This window comes from Alternaria triticimaculans (genome assembly GCF_023758025.1).
Source record: "Alternaria triticimaculans strain BMP 0046 chromosome Unknown scaffold_14, whole genome shotgun sequence".
NCBI lineage: Eukaryota > Fungi > Ascomycota > Dothideomycetes > Pleosporales > Pleosporaceae > Alternaria > Alternaria triticimaculans.
Genome location: NW_026055971.1, coordinates 132200 through 157682, shown reverse-complemented (window position 1 = coordinate 157682; position 25483 = coordinate 132200). Strand labels below are relative to the sequence as shown.

General features: G+C 53.2%; 10 protein-coding genes across 10 annotated transcripts; 6 read left to right on the top strand and 4 right to left on the bottom strand.

Moving 5' to 3' along the window:
• Positions 1-239: 239 nt before the first annotated feature.
• J4E78_008252 (uncharacterized protein) lies at positions 240-953 on the top strand (the record flags this gene model as incomplete). Its single annotated transcript, XM_049368854.1, has 3 exons — positions 240-243; positions 330-863; positions 919-953. The coding sequence occupies 3 exons, from the start codon at positions 240-242 to the stop codon at positions 951-953; spliced, it is 573 nt and encodes a 190-aa protein (XP_049219298.1).
• A 483-nt stretch (positions 954-1436) lies between these two features.
• On the top strand, positions 1437-2404 carry J4E78_008251 (uncharacterized protein; the record flags this gene model as incomplete). The annotated part of the gene is made up of 4 exons (XM_049368853.1): positions 1437-1968; positions 2025-2123; positions 2166-2363; positions 2385-2404. 4 exons carry the CDS (start codon positions 1437-1439, stop codon positions 2402-2404), a joined length of 849 nt encoding a protein of 282 aa, XP_049219297.1.
• A 5569-nt stretch (positions 2405-7973) lies between these two features.
• Positions 7974-8542, top strand: J4E78_008250 (uncharacterized protein; the record flags this gene model as incomplete). The annotated part of the gene is made up of 2 exons (XM_049368852.1): positions 7974-8084; positions 8141-8542. The coding sequence occupies 2 exons, from the start codon at positions 7974-7976 to the stop codon at positions 8540-8542; spliced, it is 513 nt and encodes a 170-aa protein (XP_049219296.1).
• A 199-nt stretch (positions 8543-8741) lies between these two features.
• Positions 8742-9838, top strand: J4E78_008249 (uncharacterized protein; the record flags this gene model as incomplete). Its single annotated transcript, XM_049368851.1, has 3 exons — positions 8742-8799; positions 8848-9324; positions 9372-9838. 3 exons carry the CDS (start codon positions 8742-8744, stop codon positions 9836-9838), a joined length of 1002 nt encoding a protein of 333 aa, XP_049219295.1.
• Positions 9839-10615: 777 nt separating this feature from the next.
• J4E78_008248 (uncharacterized protein) lies at positions 10616-11017 on the bottom strand (the record flags this gene model as incomplete). The annotated part of the gene is made up of 1 exon (XM_049368850.1): positions 10616-11017. One exon carries the CDS (start codon positions 11015-11017, stop codon positions 10616-10618), a length of 402 nt encoding a protein of 133 aa, XP_049219294.1.
• Positions 11018-11149: 132 nt separating this feature from the next.
• On the bottom strand, positions 11150-13000 carry J4E78_008247 (uncharacterized protein; the record flags this gene model as incomplete). The annotated part of the gene is made up of 1 exon (XM_049368849.1): positions 11150-13000. The coding sequence occupies one exon, from the start codon at positions 12998-13000 to the stop codon at positions 11150-11152; it is 1851 nt and encodes a 616-aa protein (XP_049219293.1).
• Positions 13001-14037: 1037 nt separating this feature from the next.
• Positions 14038-15063, top strand: J4E78_008246 (uncharacterized protein; the record flags this gene model as incomplete). The annotated part of the gene is made up of 2 exons (XM_049368848.1): positions 14038-14584; positions 14657-15063. The coding sequence occupies 2 exons, from the start codon at positions 14038-14040 to the stop codon at positions 15061-15063; spliced, it is 954 nt and encodes a 317-aa protein (XP_049219292.1).
• Positions 15064-16285: 1222 nt separating this feature from the next.
• Positions 16286-17801, bottom strand: J4E78_008245 (uncharacterized protein; the record flags this gene model as incomplete). Its single annotated transcript, XM_049368847.1, has 2 exons — positions 16286-17674; positions 17760-17801. The coding sequence occupies 2 exons, from the start codon at positions 17799-17801 to the stop codon at positions 16286-16288; spliced, it is 1431 nt and encodes a 476-aa protein (XP_049219291.1).
• A 944-nt stretch (positions 17802-18745) lies between these two features.
• On the top strand, positions 18746-20260 carry J4E78_008244 (uncharacterized protein; the record flags this gene model as incomplete). Its single annotated transcript, XM_049368846.1, has 3 exons — positions 18746-19305; positions 19357-20122; positions 20183-20260. The coding sequence occupies 3 exons, from the start codon at positions 18746-18748 to the stop codon at positions 20258-20260; spliced, it is 1404 nt and encodes a 467-aa protein (XP_049219290.1).
• A 429-nt stretch (positions 20261-20689) lies between these two features.
• On the bottom strand, positions 20690-22590 carry J4E78_008243 (uncharacterized protein; the record flags this gene model as incomplete). The annotated part of the gene is made up of 2 exons (XM_049368845.1): positions 20690-22320; positions 22374-22590. 2 exons carry the CDS (start codon positions 22588-22590, stop codon positions 20690-20692), a joined length of 1848 nt encoding a protein of 615 aa, XP_049219289.1.
• Between the last annotated feature and the right edge of the window lie 2893 nt (positions 22591-25483).

Here is a 25483-nt window from a genome sequence, read left to right as displayed (position 1 = left end):
GCAGCATGGATGAATGATGCGCATTGGTGGTGACATTGGTGTAGTTCTTCATCACCCGAGACGGCGCGAATGATATTAGGCTAGGCCTTGGTATCTGCGCGTGCCACCCGCGAAAACCAAACTTCACTGTAATCACAACAGGTTGGTGACTTGTAAAGCCAGTTGCGTCTGCAGAGTATAGCTGGTGATGAATTGCTAGGAGGTCAAGCATGACATGCGCAAAGGTCATTCTGGACGACATGAGTGTGCCATGCACAAACTTGTCGCGTTAGACAAGTTATAAAACTGGTAGATTTCCAGCTACCATACCCAGCATATTGTCCTTCTAGCCACCATGGACACCAGCTTCGAAAAAGACCCAAGCGTTCAAGTCACCTTCCAGAAGCTCAAATCCGCATTCAACGACTTCGAGAACCTCTTCTCCGGTCACGGAAAAGAGTACTTTGCCATCAAACGCAGAAAGGGACTGTACATACGCGCAGACGAAGGACGTAACCCACACCATTTCACCATCTTGCGTGAGTTCAGCGAACCGCCGCAAATCCAAGTTCTCTGGGACTCTGCATGGGAAGAAGAGAAGATAGACCTCCACAGGATAGGGCTTCAACCATGGCAGCTTGCGATCAAAGTTCACGGCCTTTTGATCTTCGGAAACGAGCTTAAGGAGGAACTGACGATCTTGATCCGATCGGGCAATGATGGTGAAGGTACACGACTACGCGTTTCGCCTATGGAAGAGGGGGACAAGTATTGTAGGATTATGGACTATGTGAGAGACTCGAACCGTAAGCCCGACGATCTGCGGAAGAATAAGCGGGTTGTACCAAGACGATTTCTTGGATTGGGGGATGAGGGCGATGCAGGTAAGTCGATTCTCATTGGCCTTTAACAAGAATGAACGCTTACTATCATTAGCAGGCGAAGCAGAGTCGAGGAAGGAGGAGGAAACATAATGGCAGGTCATTTGTGGCATGACTTGGGCATCGACATCCCGTTCGCAGGGGTGATGATGGCCAGTATCTCATCGTTTAGTTGGTATTGGGGGAGCTGTTCGTAGCTCGGTTGACTTCCATCGCATTTATGCCATGGCTGCTGTGTCAGAGCGGATGTGAGTAGTTCATTGTACGCATCGAATGGAAGATGCCCAGTTTGCGCAAAATCGTGAGCGAAGTTTGCACTATGATGTTTTGACAAGTCTGATGAAGCGTCAGACGGGACAACTCGTGACGAAAACGTATGGGGCGCATCGGGTGCTGACGACGCCATGTTTGAAGTCTGCTTGCTGTTACTGGAGTGATCGATTGCCGTAGTCAGCTTGACCTGACGCAAATTTATTACTATCAAACTTACTACAAGACTCATCATATAATGACGCCTAACCTCATCTTACGGCATCCACCAAAAGCTCACTCAGCACCAGGAGTTGACAAGACACGATGGCCCAGACGCGAAACGCCTTCATAAAGCTCAAAGATGCGATCAAAGATCTCGAGACCATAACGAGCCCGGACTCAGAGATGTATTACAGGACACAATGGCCTGGACTATACATCGCCGAAGACTTCGCAAACATGCCTGGCCATCTCTCCATTCTTCAAGACTACGTCATCGAAGCCAAAGAAGAACGTATAGTGAACTGCCTGTGGGACTCTACCTGGGAGATATCTCACACACTTTCCGGTCCGACTGTGAACATGGCAGAGAAGGCTGGCACTCGCGTACGTGGTGTTCTCGTGCTTGAAGCAGAACTGTCGGAGTGTATGACGATCTTATACAAGCCGGCTGAGGGTCCTGGAGTTCGCACGCATGTGAGACCGTTTACCGAGCGAGACGGATACCTCTTGAATTACGTAGCCGGGCAGGGCCCATCGGTGCGACCAGACCCCCGACCTCTGAACGACTCTGCAGAAAATATCGAACTATCGTCGCATGCAACCGGTAGCGAGGCCAGTAGAGATGCTGCCAACGGTAAGTGAATACTTTATGAGAGAACAGGAGAGTTGTCGCTAACAGCTACAAAGCAGCTGAGGACAACACTGAGCCTAAAGGAAAAGCCAGGGTGACGATGAAGATGCCCGCACACGCAGCCCAGAGCGAGGGCGAAAGCGAGGATGAAGACCGTGGTACGTCCTTTCAAGATGACCGACGTACATGGACACTAACAGTGAACCAAGCGACCTTCCTCTGTTGCCGCCGAGACGGATCAGGGACGTACTACCTCATTGTAGACGACACCAAGGTCTACCACCAACGATTAAGTCCGGGTATAGGAACAAGTTTCGACGACGAAGATGGTGATTTCATCCGCATGTATGAAGAGGGACCGAAGGAACCATACCGTTCATTCAAGTTGAGCGAACATTGTAAGTGGCTCAACACCCCAGATCCTGTCATTCTGAGCTAACGCATACCGTTAGCAAGCATTGAGATCTCGCCGTTCGCCAAAGGCTACACTATCCGCTTCATCGCATGCGGGCTGAAGTCCAAGAGAAAGCTGGAGAACTCAACAGATCGTGTGACTGTAGATGAAGAGTCTTTCCACGTTATTCATGCCAGGTCGGATGGTCTGCCGCATCGAGACTGTGTGGTGGATGCTGATGGCGTGTCGGAAGGGGAAAATTACGCACACACGTGGCATGACGGGACTGCTCAGCACAACGAGAACGTGTGGGATGCGTTTATCGCTCAATTGAAAGCGCTGGTGACGGATGCTGGTGGCGCATGGCTCGATATGAGATCTTGAGGGTATGTCCTGGGTCGCGTGCACACGGCGGACGGAAGCTAGCAGTCAAGCGATTTCGAGGTGTGCCGATTCATGTAACCTATGGAGTCAACTGTAGCTTAATGTCCTACAAATCCAGATATCGACAAGACAAGACAGGCGAAGACAGTGCAAAGACACCTGAAGTTCGAGCGGGAAGCACAGAAGGAGTGTCGCACCTGCTTTCCTCTGGGCCCCTGCGAAACGCACGCCCCACCGCCAAGCCCCCTATCCCCTTCCGTCCTCCCTGCGTCCCCACAAAATACCCGTCTTGTACCTCGGTCAAATTCCCCGAACACCAGCATATTACCATTACCCAATTCCGCATCTTCCCACCACAACCGCATCCTTGAGAAACTGGAAAACCAATGTCCATGCGCTTGTCGATCGATCCCATGGAACTTCACGCCGAAGTTGCCTAGACAGGTAGGTACGAGGGAACTGGGGGGATGGGGGTGTGAGTTACTGAGGAAGATGCTCCGTGGCCAATGAGCGGGAGGGACAGATTTGGGGATGCTGGAATGGGGTTAGTGTTCGTAGAGGCTCGCGATGTGGCATATGGGCCGCCTTCGAGCACGCTCACACCACTGAGCTGCAACACCTCATCGTCGCCGAGGCAAGAGCCATGTTTACCCATGGCAACCCAGCTTATGACGTCGACGTCAGGGCCTCCGCTCTTGCTGAGTTACGGTCTCTCGAGGCCTCGACCATCCCCAAGGCAGCGACATCTCCGCCTAGAGCACATGATCTCGCGAACTTGTGGTTCAGATGACACCGTGATTGCTGTTACCAACCTTGGAAGACCGAAGACATCGAACCAACCGAGAAGTGAACATTTGATGGCATATTGGGTATGGGGTGTTTTTGGTGGTCATGCTGTGTATCAATGGTCATACTTACATATGAACGTACCTTTGCGTATATATGAGACTTGCGACGTGCTCAGATCATTGCGATGGTCGCAGACCTGCATGTGTTCGGGCGCGAAGACGTCACGTGGTGGCATTCTGTGCAGGTGCTTAGGTGAATCACGAGGGCGCCTCGATTACTCCACCAATGAAGGGTAAGCGCAATGCAGAACAAAGATGATTTTCAAAATGCGAAGATATGTATTTTACTATTACAACGATGGGAACTACATGCGATGCGGAAATATGTGATGCAGGGGTATTGTGTTGTGTTGCCAAAAAACGCCAAATGAAGTGTGCTGTGCCGGGGCCGAATGATGTGATGCGAACGCCCAAAACTACCGATGATATGCCGGGGGGTATCTTACTACAAGACTATCGAGAACATGCGGAGAAGAAAAGAAAATATCGCTACACAATGTACGATAATGCGATAATGCGCCACCTCCGGTTCGCTATGACCAGGTGCAGCAGCCACGCGTGGCTTGAACGAGATGCGAGATGCAATGCTCATGAAACACATCAACGACGCGACCGTCTCCGACCACTCGATTCACCACTCCGATTGCTTGGTCTAGCTGAGGCCTGCGAACTGCTTACGCAATCCCAATTGAAAGGTATCTGCGATGTCGGGATGGTAACGCCCTCATACCTTCGCAGCCTCTCTCGTCGCGGAGGTGGGGAGGGTTGCGCAAATGCTTCTTGTCGGACTTCCTCAAGCGCCTGGTTGGTAGCGGCGAGTACAGCGAACCGTCTGTCAGGCACGCGACGAGCAGTTGTGTTTGGTGTGCGAGAACGCGCTTGGCGCGGAGAAGAAGCTGACTGGTCGTGCTGACGAGAACGGTGGTGGCGGTTCTGAGATCGTGATGACTCTGGACTTGTCTGGGATGCAGTCGAGGAGCGATGCTGGCGGGACGAGCGGTTGCTGCGGGGCGAAGAATCCAGGGTCTGGTAACTGCGGTGTTCGCGCTTTGGTGTCTTAGGCGGGGAGGGCGCAAAGAGTGACCACCCCCGAGAAGGTTCTGGTCGGACGTTCTTCTTCGATTTTGAATGTCTTACAGGGTCGCGCTTTGCTCCGCGCCCGCGCAGAGTGCTTTGCGACGTTTGCTTTGGGTGCTGCCGCCGACGGTGTTGACTTCGGTGGGGGCGTGGGTTCAGCAGAGCCTCTTGTGATGAGTTGACGCTACTTGGCTCAGCTGCACGGCGATAGACTTGCGGTACTTCGACGTCCAGTGTGGAGCGGCGTCTCTCGCGAGTTCGGTATGCATCTTCGTACTGGTGTTGCGATCGCGGTCGGTGCTCCTCCCTCTCTCTTTCGTGGCGCGGTGACCGCGGAGATCGCGGGGTAGAGTCACCAGATCTTTTCCTTCTGCTCGAATCCTTTGAACTGCGCTTCTCGGAATATTCTGCAGCAACTGGCCTTCCTTCTCCATGAAGCGCGCTATCCGCCGGTCGATCCCGCCTCTTCTTCTCGTCCGGCGACGACGAGTCTTTCCGCTTTTTGTTGCCTGGAAAGCCAAAGTTGAAGGACCAACACATGGCGATCAAGATGCAAGTCTCGGATCGCTATGCGCCTAAGGTTCAAGTCCAGTATCCAGGTTCTGAAGAGGTGATGACTGCATGCATACAGATGCCGAAGTTCGGAAAGCTAAATTCGACGATGGGGGACGCGGGTGATACTTAAGACGCGCGACACAAGCCAATAGACAGGAACAATCTAGCGTTTCAAGGGAAGGAGACTTGAGAGAAGCGGATTGAGAACTATGATATCATGTGAAGACAAAGAGTGTTCCGGCCGGGCAAGGGAGCAAGTGCACCGCAGTCGCGGCGTGGAGGCCAAATTCCAATAGACGCATGGCCATAAGCTAAATCAAGAAAGGATTCAGTCAAAGTACCTTGTATCGAGGGTTTGCGCTCCAATCAGGGCACAGCCCACTTGATGGTGTGCGAGAAAGTGACTGATTCGTAAGTTTGCACACAGTGGCTTACTGGGCCACATGACACCTCGGGCTCCAGCTGATCGCCTCATTGTCTGGCGCACTGCAGATGTCGGTCTGCAGTGAAATGGAGTGTAGAACACTGGAACACCAGCGCAGGGCCGGCTGTCAGTCTTATAAGCTGCAGCGATCTGCCCGCGACGTTTATGCTTCTTTGTGTGCGGCTTCTGTGCGTACCTGCGTCGCTGCTACGTGGCACCTGTGCTGTACAGAAGAGCAGCGGGACGGTTGCGGGACGATCCTGGGTGCAGAGTTCGGCCATGCTGCGAGGGCGATGGGCATTGCTAGCTGCATGCTGGTGCATGATGGTGCAGGTTAGCTGCATGATGATGACCGCCTGACCAGCCGAGCGCTGCAACATGTTGGGTTCCTTATCCTTATCGGCCCATCAGCGACGTCATTGGTGCGAGAGCGCCCCACCGCCCCAAGCGAGCTGTGAATGCTGGCTGCGATGCCTCGCAAGGTTTCAGCCATTCCTCATCATCGCTTTCAAGGGTTGCACGGCCGCGGGAGTGTGCTGTTCCTGCTTTTGCACGTCCTTAGCACAGACGGCGTTCGCGAGACACACGCTCCGCCTCGACGCCTTGCTGCAAGCAGTTCGCGCGCGTCGCGGAGCCTTGGTAGGTCCGAGGTAGCTATCCAATAGTCGTGCGCAGACGCCTTCTCCCAACCAAGTCGTGGCGTTTCCAATGAATCGAGGAACCATTCGGAAGCAAGGCAGAGCAATCTATATTGCAATTGCCGTGACCGACACCATCAGAACGATCTCGGCGGCGCCGGAGTATTGAGAAGCAGCCTGGGTTAGAACATGTCGCATGCTATACGATGACTCATCCAATGAAGAGCTGGGCCTGAGCCGGAGCTGATCGACCCTCAAGAGGTGGGGATGCGGTAGAACCCGAGATCAAGTGCTCTCGACTCGTTCCGATCGCACCTGCACGAGTCCTGTCAGTTCGGTGTCGGGCTGTTGCATAGCGGCTTGGCGAGAAGTCGCGTTGATGATACGTTGCGTCATGCAGGAGACTGTACCTAGAGATGATCTGGGAACATCGAGGATGAGATACGACGCGAAGAAAGAGCGATGTCGGAAACATTCCGATGGCCTGCCGAAGGCGTCCACCCACGCTGTGCAATCACGCTAATCTTCACTCGTGCCGCGCGCGCATCTTGCGGAAGCTTCATAAGCTACGGTGCACTGATGAGCGCAAAGAAGTCGAACGGTCAGAAATATTATATGCAGGCGGAACGAATGGATGGTCGAGACAGAAGCTGAAGCCCCAGGCAGTGCAATGGCTCAGCCCCAATGTTGTCGCGACTCAATAGCCCTGCCACGCCGCCTGCGCGCTCCTCAACCTTCTTATTCTTGAACGATTCAGCTTGCTGCATTGAATCTGCCTCTTCAGCTAACAGCGAACATCCACATCAATGAACAGCTTACGAACGCAAGCGCGGGAACGATTTCTGTCAGAGCAGAAGTTCAAGCAGGGTGCCGAATTATACGATGCTAGAATTTCGCTATTGACCGTGGCGCAATATACCAAAGCAGAGACAACCGCCAAACTAACCAATGTTCATTGGTCCCAGACTTCTGAGATATGTGACCAGATCAATACACCTATCCCCAAGAACGTCGACGCGACAGCAACAGCATCTATGCGGATGATAAGCTTGGAGCGCGATTTCGAAGGAGTCCTTGCCATCGACCGGCGAACCTTTCTGGAGATCTTTGACAACTTCGGGTACGATCCGTACTGGCTTGGCATGATACTGTCTTCGACATACGGGTTCTTTCCTCGACTGAAGGAAGGTGGCACGCAGTATGCTTGCTACCTACATACCGTGTCGTATACGATGCTGTGGACTTACGACCCTCATGCGACGACCACCAAAGCCGTGCTCATACCCCGAGAACATTCCCAGTATCCTCAGCAGATCTTTAAGAGTGTGATAGACACCATCATTCACCACAAGGATCTTATAAGCGACGCGCGTTTCTGTTCCTTCGTGTGTGCCATACAAACGGTCCGTTGGATCGAAGGCACTGCTTTCGAAAACCTGGGCCGCATTCGATCCATAGAGGTTACCACTGGGCATGGCGCATGGCATGAGGTGCTGCACGACTCTCCTCCAAGTACGGATGAGCTAATGAAGCATTCTAAGCGGCTGGGATTCGTACTTACGGCACTTGCAAATGTCTCCCGGCACGCTTGCATTGTAAGAGCAATCCTCAACGACCTTGTATCAGCCCAACCCTTGTCACCAATTCATTCGACGCTTGCGCAATCTTCGAGCACTCCCAGCGTTCAAATGCCATTGGACGATATCCTTGTCGCTGCATCGATGTTGGAAGGTCAGACGAAATCGGGCGAGCTGCAGGCAGTTTATCTCCAAGAGCGTGGCCGCACGCAGCAGGCTGTAGTAGGTTGAAACAAACAATCCAGGACGTCGCACCAGCAGCTGATTGTGAACTCCAGATATTCAACCTACTCACGCGTGACGATGCTAAAAGTAGCAAGGAGATCGCACTAGCAGCACGAAAGGACAGTTACTCGATGAAGACTATCGCGATCATGACCATGATCTTTCTGCCTCCTACCTTCTTCGCTACTCTTTTCGCTATGCCTTTACTCAAGTGGGACGGGCCAAAGGTCATACAGCCAAGCTTTGGCATCTACTGGGCTGCCTCTCTACCAACTACCGCGGCAGTACTTCTGATCTGGCATTGGATGTCATCAGAGGAGACCATCTTCGTTAAGGGATGGACGTGGATTAAACCCGGAAGGCTCGAGAGCGACCAGGATGTTGACGTAGATAAGGCTCACAACGACTTGGAAGCGTTTCGCTGGAATGGACTGAGGTACAAGTCGAAGCAATAGGGAGTGGGATACTCGCAGCATTTGTGTATCGACATCCATCAATGAAGAAGGTTCGTTCGGCTCTTCCGCATATCTCCGCGTCTTTATCTCCGGGTGGGGCACCCCGCTGTCGTCATCTCGCGACAATGACGGCAAGCATGAAGCTCTACATCAATATTCCTTACTTCGTACTACCGCACAACTCAGACAAAACGCCAAGATGCCTCTCATTGCGCAGAACCCCAAAGACCGAGTCATCCTCGGATTGATGACATTCGGTAAGCTTCGCAGATCAACACCCCAACACCATGACTAATGCATCCCAGGTCCCGACGAGACCAGCGGTGCGCGCATCACAGAGTTTGATGAATTCACCAAGCATCTCGACTACTTCCAATCCCAGGGCTACGATGAGATTGATACGGCGCGCATGTACGTTGGCGGCAAGCAAGAGGCATGGACGCGCCAGGCGGGGTGGAAGGATCGCGGCTTTACTCTCGCCACCAAGGTGTATCCTTATGAGGCTGGTGTTCACAAGCCTGATAGGCTGAAAGAGCATTTCGAGACTAGTCTCAAAGAGCTGGGGGCGGACTGCGTTGACATCTTCTACCTGCACGCGCCGGACCATTCCGTGCCGTTCGAGGAGACACTCGGTGCTGTGAATGAGCTGCACAAGCAGGGCAAGTTTGTCAATTTCGGTCTTTCGAACTTCGCTGCGTGGGAAGTTGCGGAGGTATACAACATCTGCAAGGAGCGGGGTTGGGTGAAGCCGACCATTTACCAGGCCATGTACAACGCAATCAGTAAGTATCTACCTTCTCATGCGGAGGGCATCGTCTAACTGTGCAAGCTCGCGCCATCGAACCCGAGCTCATCCCAGCATGCCGCAAATACGGCATCGACATCGTCATCTACAACCCCCTAGCCGGCGGTCTCTTCTCCGGCAAGATCAAATCCAAAGACATCAAGCCCGACGAAGGCCGTTTCGGCACCAAAGCAGATCGCGTCGGAAGCATGTACCGCGAACGCTACTTCAAAGACGCCACGTTCCAGGCTCTGAAGATCGCTGAAGACGCTGCGCAGAAGCATAATCTCACACTGCTCGAAATTGCGCTGCGATGGTGCGTTCACCACTCTGAACTGAAGACACGAGTCAAGGGCGGAAATGATGGTGTAATCATTGGTGTTAGCAGTTTGAAGCAGCTGGAAGGTAATCTAGCGGATTTGGAGAAGGGCGCGCTGCCTGATGATGTTGTCAAGGCGTTGGATGAGGCTTGGATGGCTGCGAAAGCTACGGCACCGACTTACTTCCGGTAAAGAGGTGGCATGTATAGCTTGATCTTATGCGCATCTCTCGATAGTCTTAGAATCGGAATTCAAATTTGAGGAGGGCTGCAGACCTCTGCAGGATCTCCGTTTAGCTATTGTCAAACATTATTAATATGTTGCTCTGCAAAAAGCGGGAGTCTTAAATCTTAAGTTAAGGCTAAGGTGATGGTGAAAGATGTTGCGCCACCGCATTACCGCCTACGCTCCAATTCCCGAACCCTGTCCATCACGCTACCGAACGTCTCATCAACACCTGTACTTTGACCTTCCTCTGCTTCTACATCTGCCGCTCTCTCTTCTCCCTCCGTCTTTCTCCCCTCTTCTTCACCAGAAACATTTGAGTCCACGGCTTTCGAATTTCGACTCTCCATCAAGACTCTACCTATCTTGTTTATCGGGGCTTCAGTATTCGCACCGAGTTCTCCTTGGGAGCCTTTTCTCTCAGAGTCAGAACGAGGCTGTTCTTTCCCCCATAGCCTCGTGGGAGATGTGTTAGTCATTGCGGCAAATTTTAGGATCCTTTGGACTGATAAGGGATTGGTGGGGAGGATGGAACTTTGTGTAAGTAGGGCAGTGAGATGTGTCACAAGAGAGGGAAGAGAAGCGATTTATATATGCAAGGGCGAATAGCAGTGGTTGTTCGTAAATCGAACGCCATCAGTGTGACGGGCGAGTACAAACGGCTATGTAGACCATGATAGACAGTGTAAACGCCTTGCAATCAGCTGTTGACTGTCGACGGCCAAAAATCTCATCGTTTTCGCTTTACGGCTCATATAAATCCATGTTATCCCGCTCCCCCGACGCACCACCAGTACATGGCGTCTTAACAAACCCATCTTCATGTCCACCCTTGTTCGCCAGCTTCACGCCCTCTCCTTCCACGTCCTTGTCATCGACTCCCGTGGCGCCATCAACGTCCGGCTCTTTAGCATACGGCGCATCATCAGTCTGCGTTCCCTTCGAGTTGGTAGACTCAGAAGGATCTGGTGTATGAACAGGCTTCTCTCTGTCACTTTTCTTGCGTGACTGCTCGTCCACGTACTGACCCCACAGGTTACGCCTTCTCTTGCGCTCGTTGACGTGTTCAGCAAAGCGTTCTATGTTGTCAGATTCTGATGCCGCAGGCTTAGCCTTGGGCTGTTCGGAAGGTTGGTCTCCGGCCATGTCGATGTTGCACGATGGTTGAATTCGTGGGCGAAGATGTTGGCATAACTACGAGGTTGCGCTGGACTTGAGCGAGCATATATACGTGGTGCTCATGCTACATCAACCGTAGTGATGTTTCCATGCAGGCATTCATGTACCAAACGCATTCAATACTAATCTTGACCTCTTCGCTCTGTCTATCTCCGCGCTCGCGTACATACCCCTCTTAGCCGTTTGCATCCCAAGTCTACAAAGACCAACCAGATGATGTACACCAGCCAGCACACCATCGATCACTTGCACATGACCTCCAACCGCCTCTTCAACAGCAGCTTTCATGTTCGTCATGCCAGCACACCCAAGCGTCAACACATCAGCACCATCCGCAACCAGCTTCTTACCTACGTCGCACATGACGCCAAGCACTTCCTCTCCAGGCTTCGATTCCAACTCCAAAACCCCGAGATCACAACTTCTTACACCAGCGCAGAACGACTCCAGGCCGTAGTGTTTCACGGAGTCCTCCAGCGTATACTGCGATCGTCGCGTTGTTGCGATGATGCCAAACCGACCACCCAGCGTTCGTGCAGCGAACAGCGAGGCCTCCATGATGCCAACTACCGGCTGCGAGAGTGCTTCACGAAGGACCTTTATGAGTGCGTGATCGCTGTAGCAAGCTATGAGGAATGCGTCGTACTGATGTGCAACGGGTATGATAGCTCGGGCGGCGGCGGCTGCGGACATGATGTTATCGAAGTTTGATTCGATAGCTGATGGCGCTGGTTTAGGGGCTGTAAAGCCGTAAACGGTGACGTCGGGTGGGAGTGTTGGTTTGAGTGTTTCTAGACAGGCGTTTGTCATTGATTTGGTAGCGTTGGGGTTGCAGAGGAGGATGCGGATGTGCTTTGGAGATCTGGCGCCTGTGACGGAGGCCGGCATCTTACGGTTACCATCGCTCGCTGTAGCCTTGGGTTCATGATGCACTTTTTCCGATTGTGCTAGTCGCGGCGGTTCGACAACTCCCGTTTGAGAAGTCAAAATGCCATAATGCTCTGTTCGTCGATGCCTGGCAAAGTCAAACGTCCGCGTTTTTCCTGGTAGGCATCGATCAAGATCGCAATCGGCGACGATGATTTCATCCTCCTCCGTCTTGCTCTCAGCGATGATCTTCCCATCAGGCCCAATGATAGTCGAGCCTCCTACCAGATCGTACTTCCCATCATCCAACCCGCATCTCGCTGCGCTGACGGAGAAGCATGCATTGGTGTATGAGTGGGCCTGCATGACCAGCTTGTGATGGAAGATGGCCTCAGCACGTGCTTCAGTTGGACTCACGTCAGCGGATGCACCCCACATCTGAGGAGCGAAGCCAGGCGTGTTGAAGCCCACGAGAACAACTTCGACGCCTTGGAGACCCAAGCTTCTCCAAGCTTCTGCCCAACGTCGATCGTTGCATATCATCATGCCGAAGATGGGCTCGCCGTGTTCAGGTGTGGTCTCCACCAGGCCAGGTACTCGGAAGGCGTTGAACCCTAAATTACCCGGCTTAAAGTATCTCTTCTCCAGCTGGTTGACGGCATCGGGCTCGGGGAAAGGGTCAAAGTCTCCGGGTAAATGGACCTTTCGATACTTTGACAAAATAGATCCGGACTTGGCGTGATAATAGACGCAGGAGTTGTAGTGGTCGCCGTCATCTGTGGCCTCTGCGAATCCGATGCAGATGTCGACCTTTAACTCTTTAGCTCGTTCGAAGATATGTCTCGTGTTTTCTGCTGTAGTCACATCGCCGTGCTCGAAGAACGACTCGAGTTCCGCTTCGTTGGTGATGAGATGACGAGGGAAGAAGGTGGTAAAAGTACATTCTGGGAATAGTACAACATGTGCGCCTTGCTCAGCGGCTTGATTGAGAAGACGGACGAGTCGGTCTATTGTGTTTCCACGGATGTCAGTGCGATGGACTGCGCCAACCTGTGCAGCGGCTATGCGGATCGTGCGCGACATGCTGTTTCGACTGGCCTTGGCGGAGTATAGAAGCGTTCTGAGTGCGCACTGGCAACTCGAAAGGATAGTCGGTCACACATCTCGTCATTTCGAGGACCGCGAGTTGTTATGCGCGTCGATGAGCTTATCAAAGGTGGGATGAGAAGATAGTGATGAAGTTCTGGCGATAGAGGCGGCCAGTCGCGTAAGGCCAGGGTGGTCTTAGCGCCCCCCGCACTTGACGAGGTCAAGCCTTCCCCGCTGTCGACCTTGCACTTCACTCCTTCTATGTATCCTATCAACTTCAATACAGGAGCTTGATGGCATAGCTTGCCTATCGATCATGCGCCCATGTAGATTTGCTATACTTTACTTACTCACTTGCTCCTTCTAATTCCGAATCTCACCAGAACAAGGCGGTGAAAGCTATACTTAGCTTTCCTTCCGCATGCCGAACTGCGACGTCACGTGAGCGCCAGGTACCACCACATCATTAATGGAAAGCACAATGATTTCCGCAAGCGATGTAGCCATCGAACCGTCGCCCACACGATCAAAGCAATTCCTAGATGCGCATCTGGACCTGAGTTCGCAGGAATAGTAATCCATTACCACCGACGGTTAAGGCGTGCCTTGTGGGTAAAGCCCAGCCGTGACATCCAGCTTGGCATACCTCAAAGCCACACAACTCGCCCTGATCACAGCATTCCGGCCCCGATCCGTACAAGCCTATGAAACGTCTGACTGTGCATGCATCGCGTGTCGACCACAGACTTGGCGGCTGATCCCTGTGGTACCTTTTTACGTCAATCGCAGGCTTAGCGTCAGTATCGCATAGCCGCGACCGCGAATAACAACACATAATCAGGCGTCCTGTTGCACCACAGCGAAACAAGGCTGACTACGATGTGACGTCAAGTTGGGCAGGGCGATGCACAGCCGTCAGGGCAACAAAGTGGTTGGCCTTAGGATGTACAAAAACAACTTGACGCCCTCGTTCTTCTACGTAATCGTCACCAGTCTCAATACCAAACGACCTCTACAAACACATTCCAACCATGGCATCAAGATCATCCCGACTCAGCAGCGCCCTCATCGCAGCATCCCTCCTAATCACCTCATCTCTTGCCCAGAACAGCAGCGAAATCCACCCCAGCTCCGACAGCTGTCCCGACCTAAACCGTTTAGGCGACCACTACAATTACCCCGTAAACGGCAGCGGCACAGCAAACGTGTCCGACCTGCGCATCTCCGTCACATTCGGCGAATTCCGCGATCCAGACAGGTGGAGCCGGACATTCGATGCACAGTCAATGGTGTACCTTAGCGCTCCCCCCAACAGCCTCGACCAAACCTGCGTGTGGTTCTTCCATGGCGTTGATAATGTCAGACAAGGCGACGACGAGAGCGGGTGTGATGGCGTACTACCGCAGGAATGTCTGGATTATCTAGAAAGCGAATTGACGCTCCCGGATGACGCGCTAGAGCAAATGACCAACGGCACCAGCGGACGCGCTTCGTTCGTATGCCCGCCACCGCACTTGAACGAAACGGAGATGAAAGAGATTTGTGGATCCGGTTTCTCGAGTAGCATGGGCATGATCGGTACGTCGGGTTTTTAGCTCGAAGTTCCCTCTTCTATGCGTCCGGGGCTTTACTAACTCACTCTCTGTACAGGAGGCACCCTCAACACAACAAACATGACCTGCACCGTCCCCCCAACCGGCGTCCAACTTCCAGAGGGCTACCACACCGCCCCGCTCGTCGGCTACGGCCCCGCCGGTGTAGGCAATTCGAGCTACGATCACGAGTTGGACAATTTCACCATGTACGACGAGTATATCACTCGTCCCCATCCTGTTGTTGTCGCATCTGTTGCGAACGAGAAGGCGAAGACGAGCGTTGTTTGCATCGCGCCCGACAATGTGCTTGAGGGGAGTCGTGTGCCTGCTGAGTCTGTCAATCAGCCTAGCGGTGATGGTAATGATGACGAGAGTGCTGCGGTGGGGATAGCATGGGGACGGAACATGGATCTGGCTGTGCTGGTGGCGGGGGTAGCGGGTATGTCTTTTGTGCTTGCGTAGAGAGATACATGGAGAGCGTGACGTGTGGAAGTTTGTGTGTCGTTAGAGATGACGGATACCATATACCCGCACATATCAAGAGAGGTTTCACGAAGAGCTCAGTAGTCGGCAAACGCCATATTTATCAACCCCAGATACTGTTCACGTCGTATCGTGCTGGACTTCAATTCGTTTTCACGTACCAACTACATCGACAAAGTCCACCGAAGCACACCCCACCCTTCCAACACCGACCAGATACCAACCCCTACTCAAACTCTGCTCTATACACCGTCTCCTTAACCTCCGCCTTCTTCCCATTATACCCACCCCTATCAGCGACAACCACAGCATTGACCGCCTCCTCCATACATCCCGCAACCCACTCGTCGTCTCCAACCGCCATATCCCGTGCATGCAGCCAACTTAAAAGTAGCTTGAAGTCGGCAAACGTGTCCTTGAAGCAATCATCGAGGATACGTGGATGCGATTTAGCCCACACGAAGAGCTCTACTTCCATGCAAGCTGACCTGTAGACTTCCATGTTCCTGGTCTGCGGCTTGGCGTGGAGACTTTTCGCCAGCAATCTTATCACTAGTGACGCGCAGATTGGGAGTGTCAACCAGAGACGAGGACAGCGATGGGTCGATTTTGGTGTCTTCCGTCGCGAGTAGCTTGGTTACTAATGCGATCGTGCTGTTGTAGTGATACAATTGAGACATTCGCTTCAGCTTGCGCATGTAATGAGCTATCTGGTGCAGGCGTCATGTCTTATCGGGGCATGACGTGAGGTGAGCGAGATGATGGGCCGGTGTTACTGACGTAGTTTTGGCTGTCTTTGTGAGATCGCACCTCCTCATCCATTGAGTCGTCGTCGGCGGAAGTCAGATCCAATAGTTCTGCGATCGCTTCAGCTTCATTGCGGAGGGAAAGAGATAGCGCGGAGTCATGATGTGGGGCTTGGTGTGAAAGATCCGGTGCATCGCCGTCGTCGGCGGGCGCCTGACTGCCGCTGGGGGATTGCGCCATCGTGAAAGCAGCCAATATGTAACTGTCGATGTGAGGATGCGAAAGTAGAAGAAGGCAGCAGCGAGGGTGGGGGAAGTAATGTTTGGAAATATACTCGTTTGCGCACTAACCCAATCGGGCGACTTCCTCTCTCACCCCGACGGCAACCCCAACTAAACAACCGCGCAGCTCGACCCAAACCTTGCTTGCTGGATTTGAGTCCGAACCTTAATGGCTACATATCATGAGGCCTGTCTCCAGAGCCCAAGTGCATCTCTGCCATGTCATGGTAAAGTTCATCTTGATCTTCCTCCTCCTCCTCCTCCTGCTCCTCCACATTCTCAGTATACACCACTCTCGCATCTTCTTCCTCTTCCTCACCGTCCTCAGTATACCCAACACCCGCACCCTCTCCCATTCCATCTCGCCCTTGACCCTCCCCCCGCCCATCCACATCCTCAACATGCACCACACCCGGCCCATCTCCCTCCCCCGCCGTACCAGCCGTACTCTCATGCCCCTCGTCCTCCACTCCTCCCGCATTCACCGGCGCTACACCATATTCCGCGGGGTCCAACCATTTCTTAGTCCAAGCCGCCTTTTTGCGCAGCCACTCCGCATCTATAACAACAAAATGTAGGTCAATCTCCACATTAAACTGCCCATTGAGATGAGCCAGTAGCCAAGGACTAATCTCATCAGGATCAGCGGTGCCAAAGTCTTCCAGTAGCCGCGCAGATGCGTGTGCGGGAGAGTAGCCCCAGCTTTGGTATAGCACCTCAGCTAGTTCCTTGAGGATCTGCTCTATTTCATCGAGTTTCGTGTAGATGGGTTGGAGGCGAGCTAGTATGTCCCTCTTTTGACTTTCGAATTTTGCTGCGGACGTGCTGAGCTGGGACCGGTACACTAGGTCTACGCTGTCGCGAACGCTGTAACCGCCAAACATTATGAGTTGATCGAGTTGGTCGAGGTAGGATCGTTCATCCGTGACACCAACTGCTTGCATGAGATTTCGTAGGCGGACGCGGATATTATCTCTAGAGCTCGTCAATAGAGCGTAGGGGTCGTGACTGAACCCGAGCCTGAGCCTGTTTATGTCTATCCTGAGGCCTTGCATCTTTGCGCGCGTCGAAGCGGCATTGCGGTATATGACGTTCAACCCATTGATGGTTTCCTGATGCGTAAGGATCTCGCGGCATACAGCTTTGGCTCGGGCTAGGGGGTCGTACCGAACGAGTTCGGTTTTGCATAGCGGACATGATCGGCGAGCGGCCGTGGCAGTGACGTCTCCGTCTATCCAAGTGCAGATGCAGTCTTTGTGAAAGAAATGATTGCATTTCCAAATCTGTACGACGTTTCCTTGGGGAGTTTGCTCGACCGTTGCTGCGGCGATCGCAGCAGCAAGGATTCTGTCCTGGGTCGTCATTCCATAGCCGTGCTCATCCGATGGCTGCTCTTCCGCTTGGTCCTGATGGGCGAAATCGAGCCGGCATATAGCGCAGTTGCCATCGGCGGGTGGGTTATCCACAGGTACCAGTTCATTCTTCACAAAGTCCTCGTAGTTGCCGTGGAATCCCCATGCCACGGGGGATGTGGTCATGAGGATGGCGTTGTTTGTTGGGGGCTGTGTGGGGTTGTCCATTTAAAATAATAGCCATGGGGTTTTTGTATAACGGGAGCAAGTTCAAAAATCTACGAGGACTACATACCTGAGGGGATTCCTTACCGCGGTACCCAAGGCTTGGAAGCATGCTTTGCGATGGCATCGAGTGATTAGCAAGCCACTCATGAACCTCGAACGCAAGATATCCCAACTCACCCACGAGGGTATCCGCAAATCACACGTCGCAAAGGTCAGAGATTGGCTCTGGTGACTGTACCATTGAGTCGAAAGACATTGCATGGGCCACTAGTCCTGGATCTTGGTTTCCAACCCTCGCATCTCCGTTGGGCGAGGGGCATAATTACTGTGTGTGTTTTAGGGGGTAACCGATATGTTCCGCGGTAGCGACAGGAGCTGTACCACGAGTGCGAGTCTGGCGTTAGGAAGATGCGCTCCACGAGGCATCGAGGGCGATCCGAGGACTCTACCAACGCTTTAACTTAGCCGGCAAGGTCATCGGAGAATGCGATGCATCATTGTTCTTTGGAATGGTACGACCTCCTGCGCTGTACTCTTAGAGGGTCAGTCTGATGCACAGCCCTCTCGCCAGCGGTAGCTATGCATTGCCATCGCGGTGCCATCGTCGACTCCCTCTCTTACGCGTCATTGCAATCCAGAAGAAATGCGGGTTCCTTGCAATAACATATCGCGACGTGTAACCTCGTCGATCATGGAGGCTGAAGCTGGAGAAGGTTGACACGTCGTCCAACCGCGACGATCCTGCCTTGTTTTTCAGCCAATGCCCAGCCCCAGCCGCGTCTGGGCAGTCGCGAATCGCGTCACCGCTTTCTCCGCAAAACCTCGTACCTCAGCTCCTCAGCTCCTCCATCCCAACTGCCCTGCGCAGGAAGAAGCATCAATCGCATCTCGCATCTCTGTTCGCGAGGTCTGCTACGCTCTCTCTTAAGCTTCCCGCCCGTCACCTTACCGTGGGGAGCCAATCAAGAGCTGCACAGAGCTCCAGGGCCCTCGGCCAACCACAGCTGCCCTCACTCCCGAATATCCGGAATCCTCCCACCAGGTACCATCAGCATGTCGTCCGCCCGCCACGGCCACGACAATTCGCACAACGTCTCGCGCGTCCTGTCCGACCATTTCAACAGCCGGTCAAACAATGATTCCGAATCTACACCTCTGCTGCACAACATCATCCCCTCGCACATCCACCCCGATGGCGAAAGCGGGCGCAAAGGCTTCCACCCATCGCACTTCATCAACGTAGCCTGGCGATCCGGCAGCAATGCCGCGAAATACACAAACCTTCTCTGGCCGTTCGTCATTGTAGCCATCGTACTGCATTTTGCGGCACCGGGCATGCCGATTGCTATCTTCGCGACTAGCTACATTGCCATGGTGCCGGTGGCCAATCTTCTGGGTTTCGCGGGACAGGAATTTGCGAGGAAGATGCCGAAGGTGTCTGGTATCCTGATTGAGACTGCGTTTGGTTCGATTGTAGAGATTATTCTCTTCATCATCTTGATTGCCAAGCACCATTCTCAGGATGGGTCGAGTGAACATGGGAATCTCATTCCTGTTATCCAGGCTGCAATTTTGGGTTCCATCATCACCAACTTGCTGCTTTGCCTTGGACTGTAAGTGCTTTGCGGACACATCATTCATCACGTGTATTAACGCGGATCTAGCTGTTTCTTCGTAGGCGGCCTCCGCCAAATGTCGCAAAAATTCCACGCCTCCATCAGCGAAGTAGGCTCCGGCCTCCTCCTCGTAGCCGGCTTCGGTCTGCTCATCCCCTCAGCCTACTACTCCGCGCTCAAAGGCTCCGCCGTCGCAAAAGCGACCAAGCACCACGAGTTCACCGAGAAGATCCTTCAGCATAACGTCTTGAGAATCAGTCAGGTGACGTCGATCCTCCTCATCATCGCTTTCTGCATCTTCATCTGGTACAACGCGCGCTCTCAACACTCGCTCTTCGATGAAGTTCTCGAGGCGGACGAGCACGCTGATCTGGATCACCATGAAGATCTTGCGAAGCCCAAGTTCACATTCACGGAATGCGTTGTCGCGCTCATCCTCTCTCTGGCCATCGTAACGCTCCTCGCCGTCTTCCTCGTTGAGCGCATCGAAGACGTAGTCGAGAATGGCGTGCCAGACCAGTTCCTCGGTCTCATCATGCTCCCGCTTGTTGAGAAAGCCGCCGAGCACCTCACTGCCATCGATGAGGCATGGGACGGCCAGATTAACTTTGCGCTTTTCCATTGCATCGGCCCGAGCATCCAGACCGCACTCTTCAACGCCCCGCTTGTGGTTCTCGTCGGCTGGGCAATGGGCAAGGACATGGATCTCAACTTTGAGATTTTCATGATTGTGCTGTTGGTGTTGGCTATTGTTGTTGTTGGCAACTTTTTGAGGGACGGAGAGTCGAATTATTTAGAGGGGGCTATGCTTATCGTAAGTCTATGCTCGTCTGAGTACTGGTGACAGGACGCTTTTGCTAACGATTCAAAACAGATTGTCTACGTTATCGTAGCTGTAGCAGCGTGGTACTATCCCAACCCCGATGTCGCTACTTCGAACGGTGCGGAGTAACGGGAAACGGTACAAGAAGAGATGGAGGGGAGGGGACTACGCCAGTTGGTACGGCGGATCGGTGCCCGATTAACATTGAGGTATTCTAGATCACCGGGGTTTGCAAGGTAGCTGGGGTTACTTTTTCTTGCTAGAAACTGTTATGTAACCAAAAAGTGGCTTTGAAGAAAGTCATTTATTGGTTCCATAACAGTTTCTAATAGGAAAAAGTAACCCCAGCTGCCTTGTGAGCGATGCCTTGGTCAATTACCGCGGCGTTGGGGCGTGGACGGGATGCAAGGAGGAGCACGCGATTACGGATTGCGATATGATCACTGTACGATACACGACATGATACTCAACAATAAGTTACTACGCAACATTACTTCATTCGCGTGAACCCATTCTTTACCAATAGGTTTTACACGCCTTACCACATTCATCTTCGACCTAATACCCACAATCCGCGCCCGCCAACTTAACAAGCTTAGGGAAATTCGGAGTACCGAACCCAGTAACCGGGTCCCAACCTTCGGTAACCGGGAAGCCCTCAACGTTGCAACCCCTGCTGAATCCCTTGGTGATATCAGTCAAGCCCTTGTATCCCTTCTTATACAACCACGGGTTCATGAAACCCAACGCAGGCTTCCCAGCCGCCAGGAGCGCATCGTTGACAAGCGCAAAGATACCACCTGTCAAGGGGCAAGAAGCAGAAGTACCAGAAATCGTTCCCTCGGTTCCGTTCCAGAAATACGCGAAATACAGACCCTGGGCCGCGAGATCGGGGTAGCCGCGCCCGGTCTTGTTGTACAACCCTTCGTAGGTGGAGTTGAGTGACGCCACGTATGCGGGAACGACTTTGTCTTGGTACCAGGGGCGCGCAAAGTAATTGCTAAACCCACTGCCACTGCTGTACAAATCGCGGAACCCAGCCGTCGTATTGCGGCTCGGGCGGTAAGCAGATTCCTCAGGCTCGAAGTTCATGGTAGCACCAACAGTCGTGACATACGGGCAAGACGCCGGGAACGCGGGCTGGAACTGATACGTGTTCTTGCCGTCGTTGGTGTAGCAGGTATCCGTGCCACCGAGACCGCGGTCGCCAGACGAGAAGAAGAGGGTAGTGCCGCGAGCGCCCACTTGGGCGAATTGCCGGCATACGCGCTCGGCGTAGCTTTTGGGGATGGTTTGCTCGGGCTCGCCGTAGGAGGTCGAGATGATGCGCGGGATGGAGCGTTGGGTTAGGAGCCAGTTTACCCAGGCGAGGTAGGGTTCGTTTGTGTTTGTGGGGGTGGAGATATCGGGGACGAAGGGGGGTTGGCCGCCGGTCGAGTAGGAGGTTATGGGTGTTTTCCAGCTTATTCCGGAAATGGCTTGCACGTCTAGATTGGCTTCGCGGCTGATTCCTTCGACGGTGGATTGGTTGTAGGTCAGGGGGCCGTCTTGGACGGGGCCGGCGTCGATGGAGATTTGCTTGAAGGCGTAGGCTTGCGAGACGGCTTCTGGGCGGTACTTCTCGAGGAACATTTTGGTGTCTGGGCGGATGGGGATTTCGCCGAGGTAGTTTGTGAAGCCGATGCTGTTCTTGCGGCTGGCTTTGGTGTGGTACCACTTGGTCTTGTAGAGGGTTTGGAAGCATTCTGGGGTGACGGATGTTACGTTGCACACGGCAGAGATGGACGAGTTCTGGGGTGTGTGGTAGCTCTTGGGTACCTCGACAGCCTCGTCGACGAATGTCGCGGCGTGGGCTGCGCCGCGGAAGAAGGATGTAGTGGGCTGGACGGTGTCGATGTGAGCGTGGAGGTGGCGTGGGAGAGACCAGGCTGTGGTACGCGCAACGACAGAGCCATCCTTGTGCTTGTAGTTGTGGTATTCGGTGTCGAGCAGACTCTCGACCATCTCAATGGGAAGATGGACGATGACCCAGTCCTTGGCCGAGCTGTAGCCAAGGTTGCTGGTGTCGATTCCGCTCTCGGCGAGCCACTCGTGCACCAAGTCGTGAGTCTCAGAGCTGGGTGCAACGAGTTCATCGACCTCGTCGGCACTCAGATGCTGACCGTAGCGGGCATGGTCAGGGTCAGAGACTACACGTCGTTAGCTCAGATGCCGCCGCATACCTTTGAATCAAAAAACATACCTTCATGAAGATGGCGATCAAGCTCCTCAAACCTCCCCTGCTTAAGACCAATCTGCAGCTGGATCGTCTTCCCGCCATGCGACCTCTCAAGCTTCGTCCACTCCCTCGGCGCATAATGCGTCTCCTTAACCACATACGGCGAGCGAGCCTGAATCGGCGAAGCCAGCGCATCCCGCGCGGCAACAGCAGCCAACACAACCGTCGCGAAGATCTGCATTGTAGCAATTGGTATAGGCGTCTCAGAAACAGATGCAGACAACACGCGCACGCCCAGTCCCACCAAGCAAGCCTTGCCAGCTATTTAAGCTCCTGCGAAGCTCCGCCCAGACTCGCGTCATACAGCTTCATGGTACCTTGGCGACCCTAGGGCAGGGCGCCCCATCTGGAAGGACGATAGTAAAGCGCATAGTACATGCATGTCGATCGCCGTATCGTCGGAACAGCCTTGACTGGATTGCTATCGCGTGCGGTACAAGCCAGGCTAGACAATCTCTTCATCGCGACAAGCTCAGCGTTGCCAAGCTGGCGAAAAGAACAGTCGGCCTGTCCATCACGCATCGTGATTCGTTCGAGGTGTGTGATAACGCAAATAGCGATGTTCACAAAGGCGGGGTGTGAAGTTGGCATGATAGCAAGGGCATTTGAACGGGAACTGCTCTAGCCCCGGAAACGGCCGCGCTAACGCTGGATTAGGCAGCTACAAAACTTCGACATCATCGTGCGCCGCGATAAACAAGCAAAGTCAAGCCACTAGCTGTTGGGTCCGACGGCGTGTTAGCTGCTCTTGGGCGTGCTTGACTTGCTTTTGGAAGGTGAGGGAGTGGATACGCGTTCCGGACCTCGAGAGAATGCTGCATGTACCCCGCCGCCAACCCGGTTGACGGCATTGTGAATGACCCAGCGACGTTTTTACGAGGAGCTTGTTGGGGCGAGGGACAATATGGTGCTCGCGCTTATCTGTGGCTTGATATGCGCGCGTTCGTGGAATATCTGGGCAGCGCGGCAGTGTGGACAGAACGAGTGCATCTCGTTGCATCGCCCGGAGATTTAAGCTTACCCAGGTACCTAGGTACGCCCACATCACCACCTGCCGGGTCGTACGGCATCGCATCTCCTTATCTCATCAATGTTAAAGCAAAAGGTATCACCGTGTTCGTGAGGGAGAATATCTAAACACCGTGACGGCTACATCGACGCTACGTCTTCACCTTTGCTGCAAGCCTCTCCGAGGTGGTCTAAGACCTACGAGATCTTCCATGGAATGAAATCGACAGACTACATGTCGCGTTTACACGAAGACTGTACCCCGATAATAGAAACTGACTGATTGTTTTCGCGATCATCTCTGCGTTATGAAATCGCGGTATCACTCGCAAACCCCCAGACTCTCTTTAAAGCACACGTCTGCTCTCTTAAACGCGCATCGTATACCTCTTCTCGGCTTTTCATCCACGAGCAAACACTTACCTAAGCTCATACACTAAAGAAACACGCCCCATACCCAGTAAAGCTTTAAGAACATGTCGACCTCAACGCCTGCCAAGGATGGGAAAGCGAGGATGGAGCCGCGCGAAGCAGGTCGGGCACCGCCTAAGAAACGCGAGAACGATGGAAAAGATGACGAGAAAAGCGGAAGCGTTGAGAATGGCGTTCGAAAGGAGGAAGGGAAAGGCAATAGCGGGCAAAATGATAAGGCCGACTCTCGTCTAGAGACTTGGATGGATTTTGTGAAGAGATCAAGGACGTGATTGCGCAGGGGCGCAACTAGTAGACGTGAACGGGGTATGACGGTACTGCCAAGTCTGTTCCTTGGGATAGTCTGCAAAAGATTGGCTATGGGCATACATCACACGACCACTTCTTGTTTGATATACCCAGGCAGAGCAAGCTCAGTGATGTTTAGCAATTAGCATTTACGATAAATCCAAGTGCTTTCCCTTCGTCTGCGTGAGATCACATCACCCAAGAGTACCAGACTACCAAGAACCAGCCACTGCTTCACTATGTCATCCTGGGTAAAGTTATCAAAAACGAATCCTCAGGCCGAACCAGATGCCGCAGCTCAAGAACTCTACCTCCCCACCAGAATCCGCGGCTTGTACACTTCCCGTCCCATAAAATCCCTCCCCGTCCACATAAAAATCGCGATACGCCAACCTGGAGCGAACAACCTTCAAGTCGAGTGGTCATCGTCCTGGGACGAAACAAGAAAGGCCTGTGACGATGGGGTCACCATACCAACCTTGAAAGATGCCGCTGCTAAAACCGTCAACTGCTATGGGAAACCCGGTGCACGTGTTCCTGGCATCTTCGTTGCGAGTGAAGAGGTGGAGAAGCCACTGGTGGTCGTTTGGACGCTGGAGGGAGGGACGAGGACGATTATACAGATTCAGCCCGTGGGTAAAGAAGGTCAACAGGAGAGGGATGAGGCGGAGGAAGATGGGTTTGTCATGGTTCAGATGTGTTGAGAGGTTGGTAGTAGGCGTTGTATTCTTGCAGTAGGGGATGTTGTAGTTGGATTCACTGCGCACTTACCTTTCGCCATCTCTCACGGAAGTCGCTCATAAACATGTTCTCAGATTCACCTTCCTTCCAAAGACAAGTTCAGTTATTGTTTTCTAGATCGATCTCTCAAACAGTTTGCGAACGTGAGATCATTCTCGTAGTTATTGTATAGAAAGCTCGTCGTTTGACTCAGCGCAAACCCAGTGACCACTACCCGCTTATTAGCAAAACGCCCCTTCCACCTTTCCTAGCCATGAAAGTCCGCTTCCAACCTTGGGACTCCCGCCTTCCAAACATACCATCCATCACTTCTCACCAAATTATCCACTTATCCACTTGTCCACTCATCCGCTCATCCCACCATGCCCCGACCGCGCATAGTCGACCTGGAAAATCGAATCGACGAACTCACCGCTCATCTAAGAGTTGTCACAAAAGAACTATACTTCCCCATCCACATCCGCGGCGTGTACGTCTCCCCCAACAGAGATACACTCAACGGCACCATCTCTATGACGGTTGAGCGGCTAGCACGATCAGAAAACGGAGAGCTTAAGCCCTATACCCCTCCCTACCCGATACAGTTGTCGAACTCGGCGTATGCA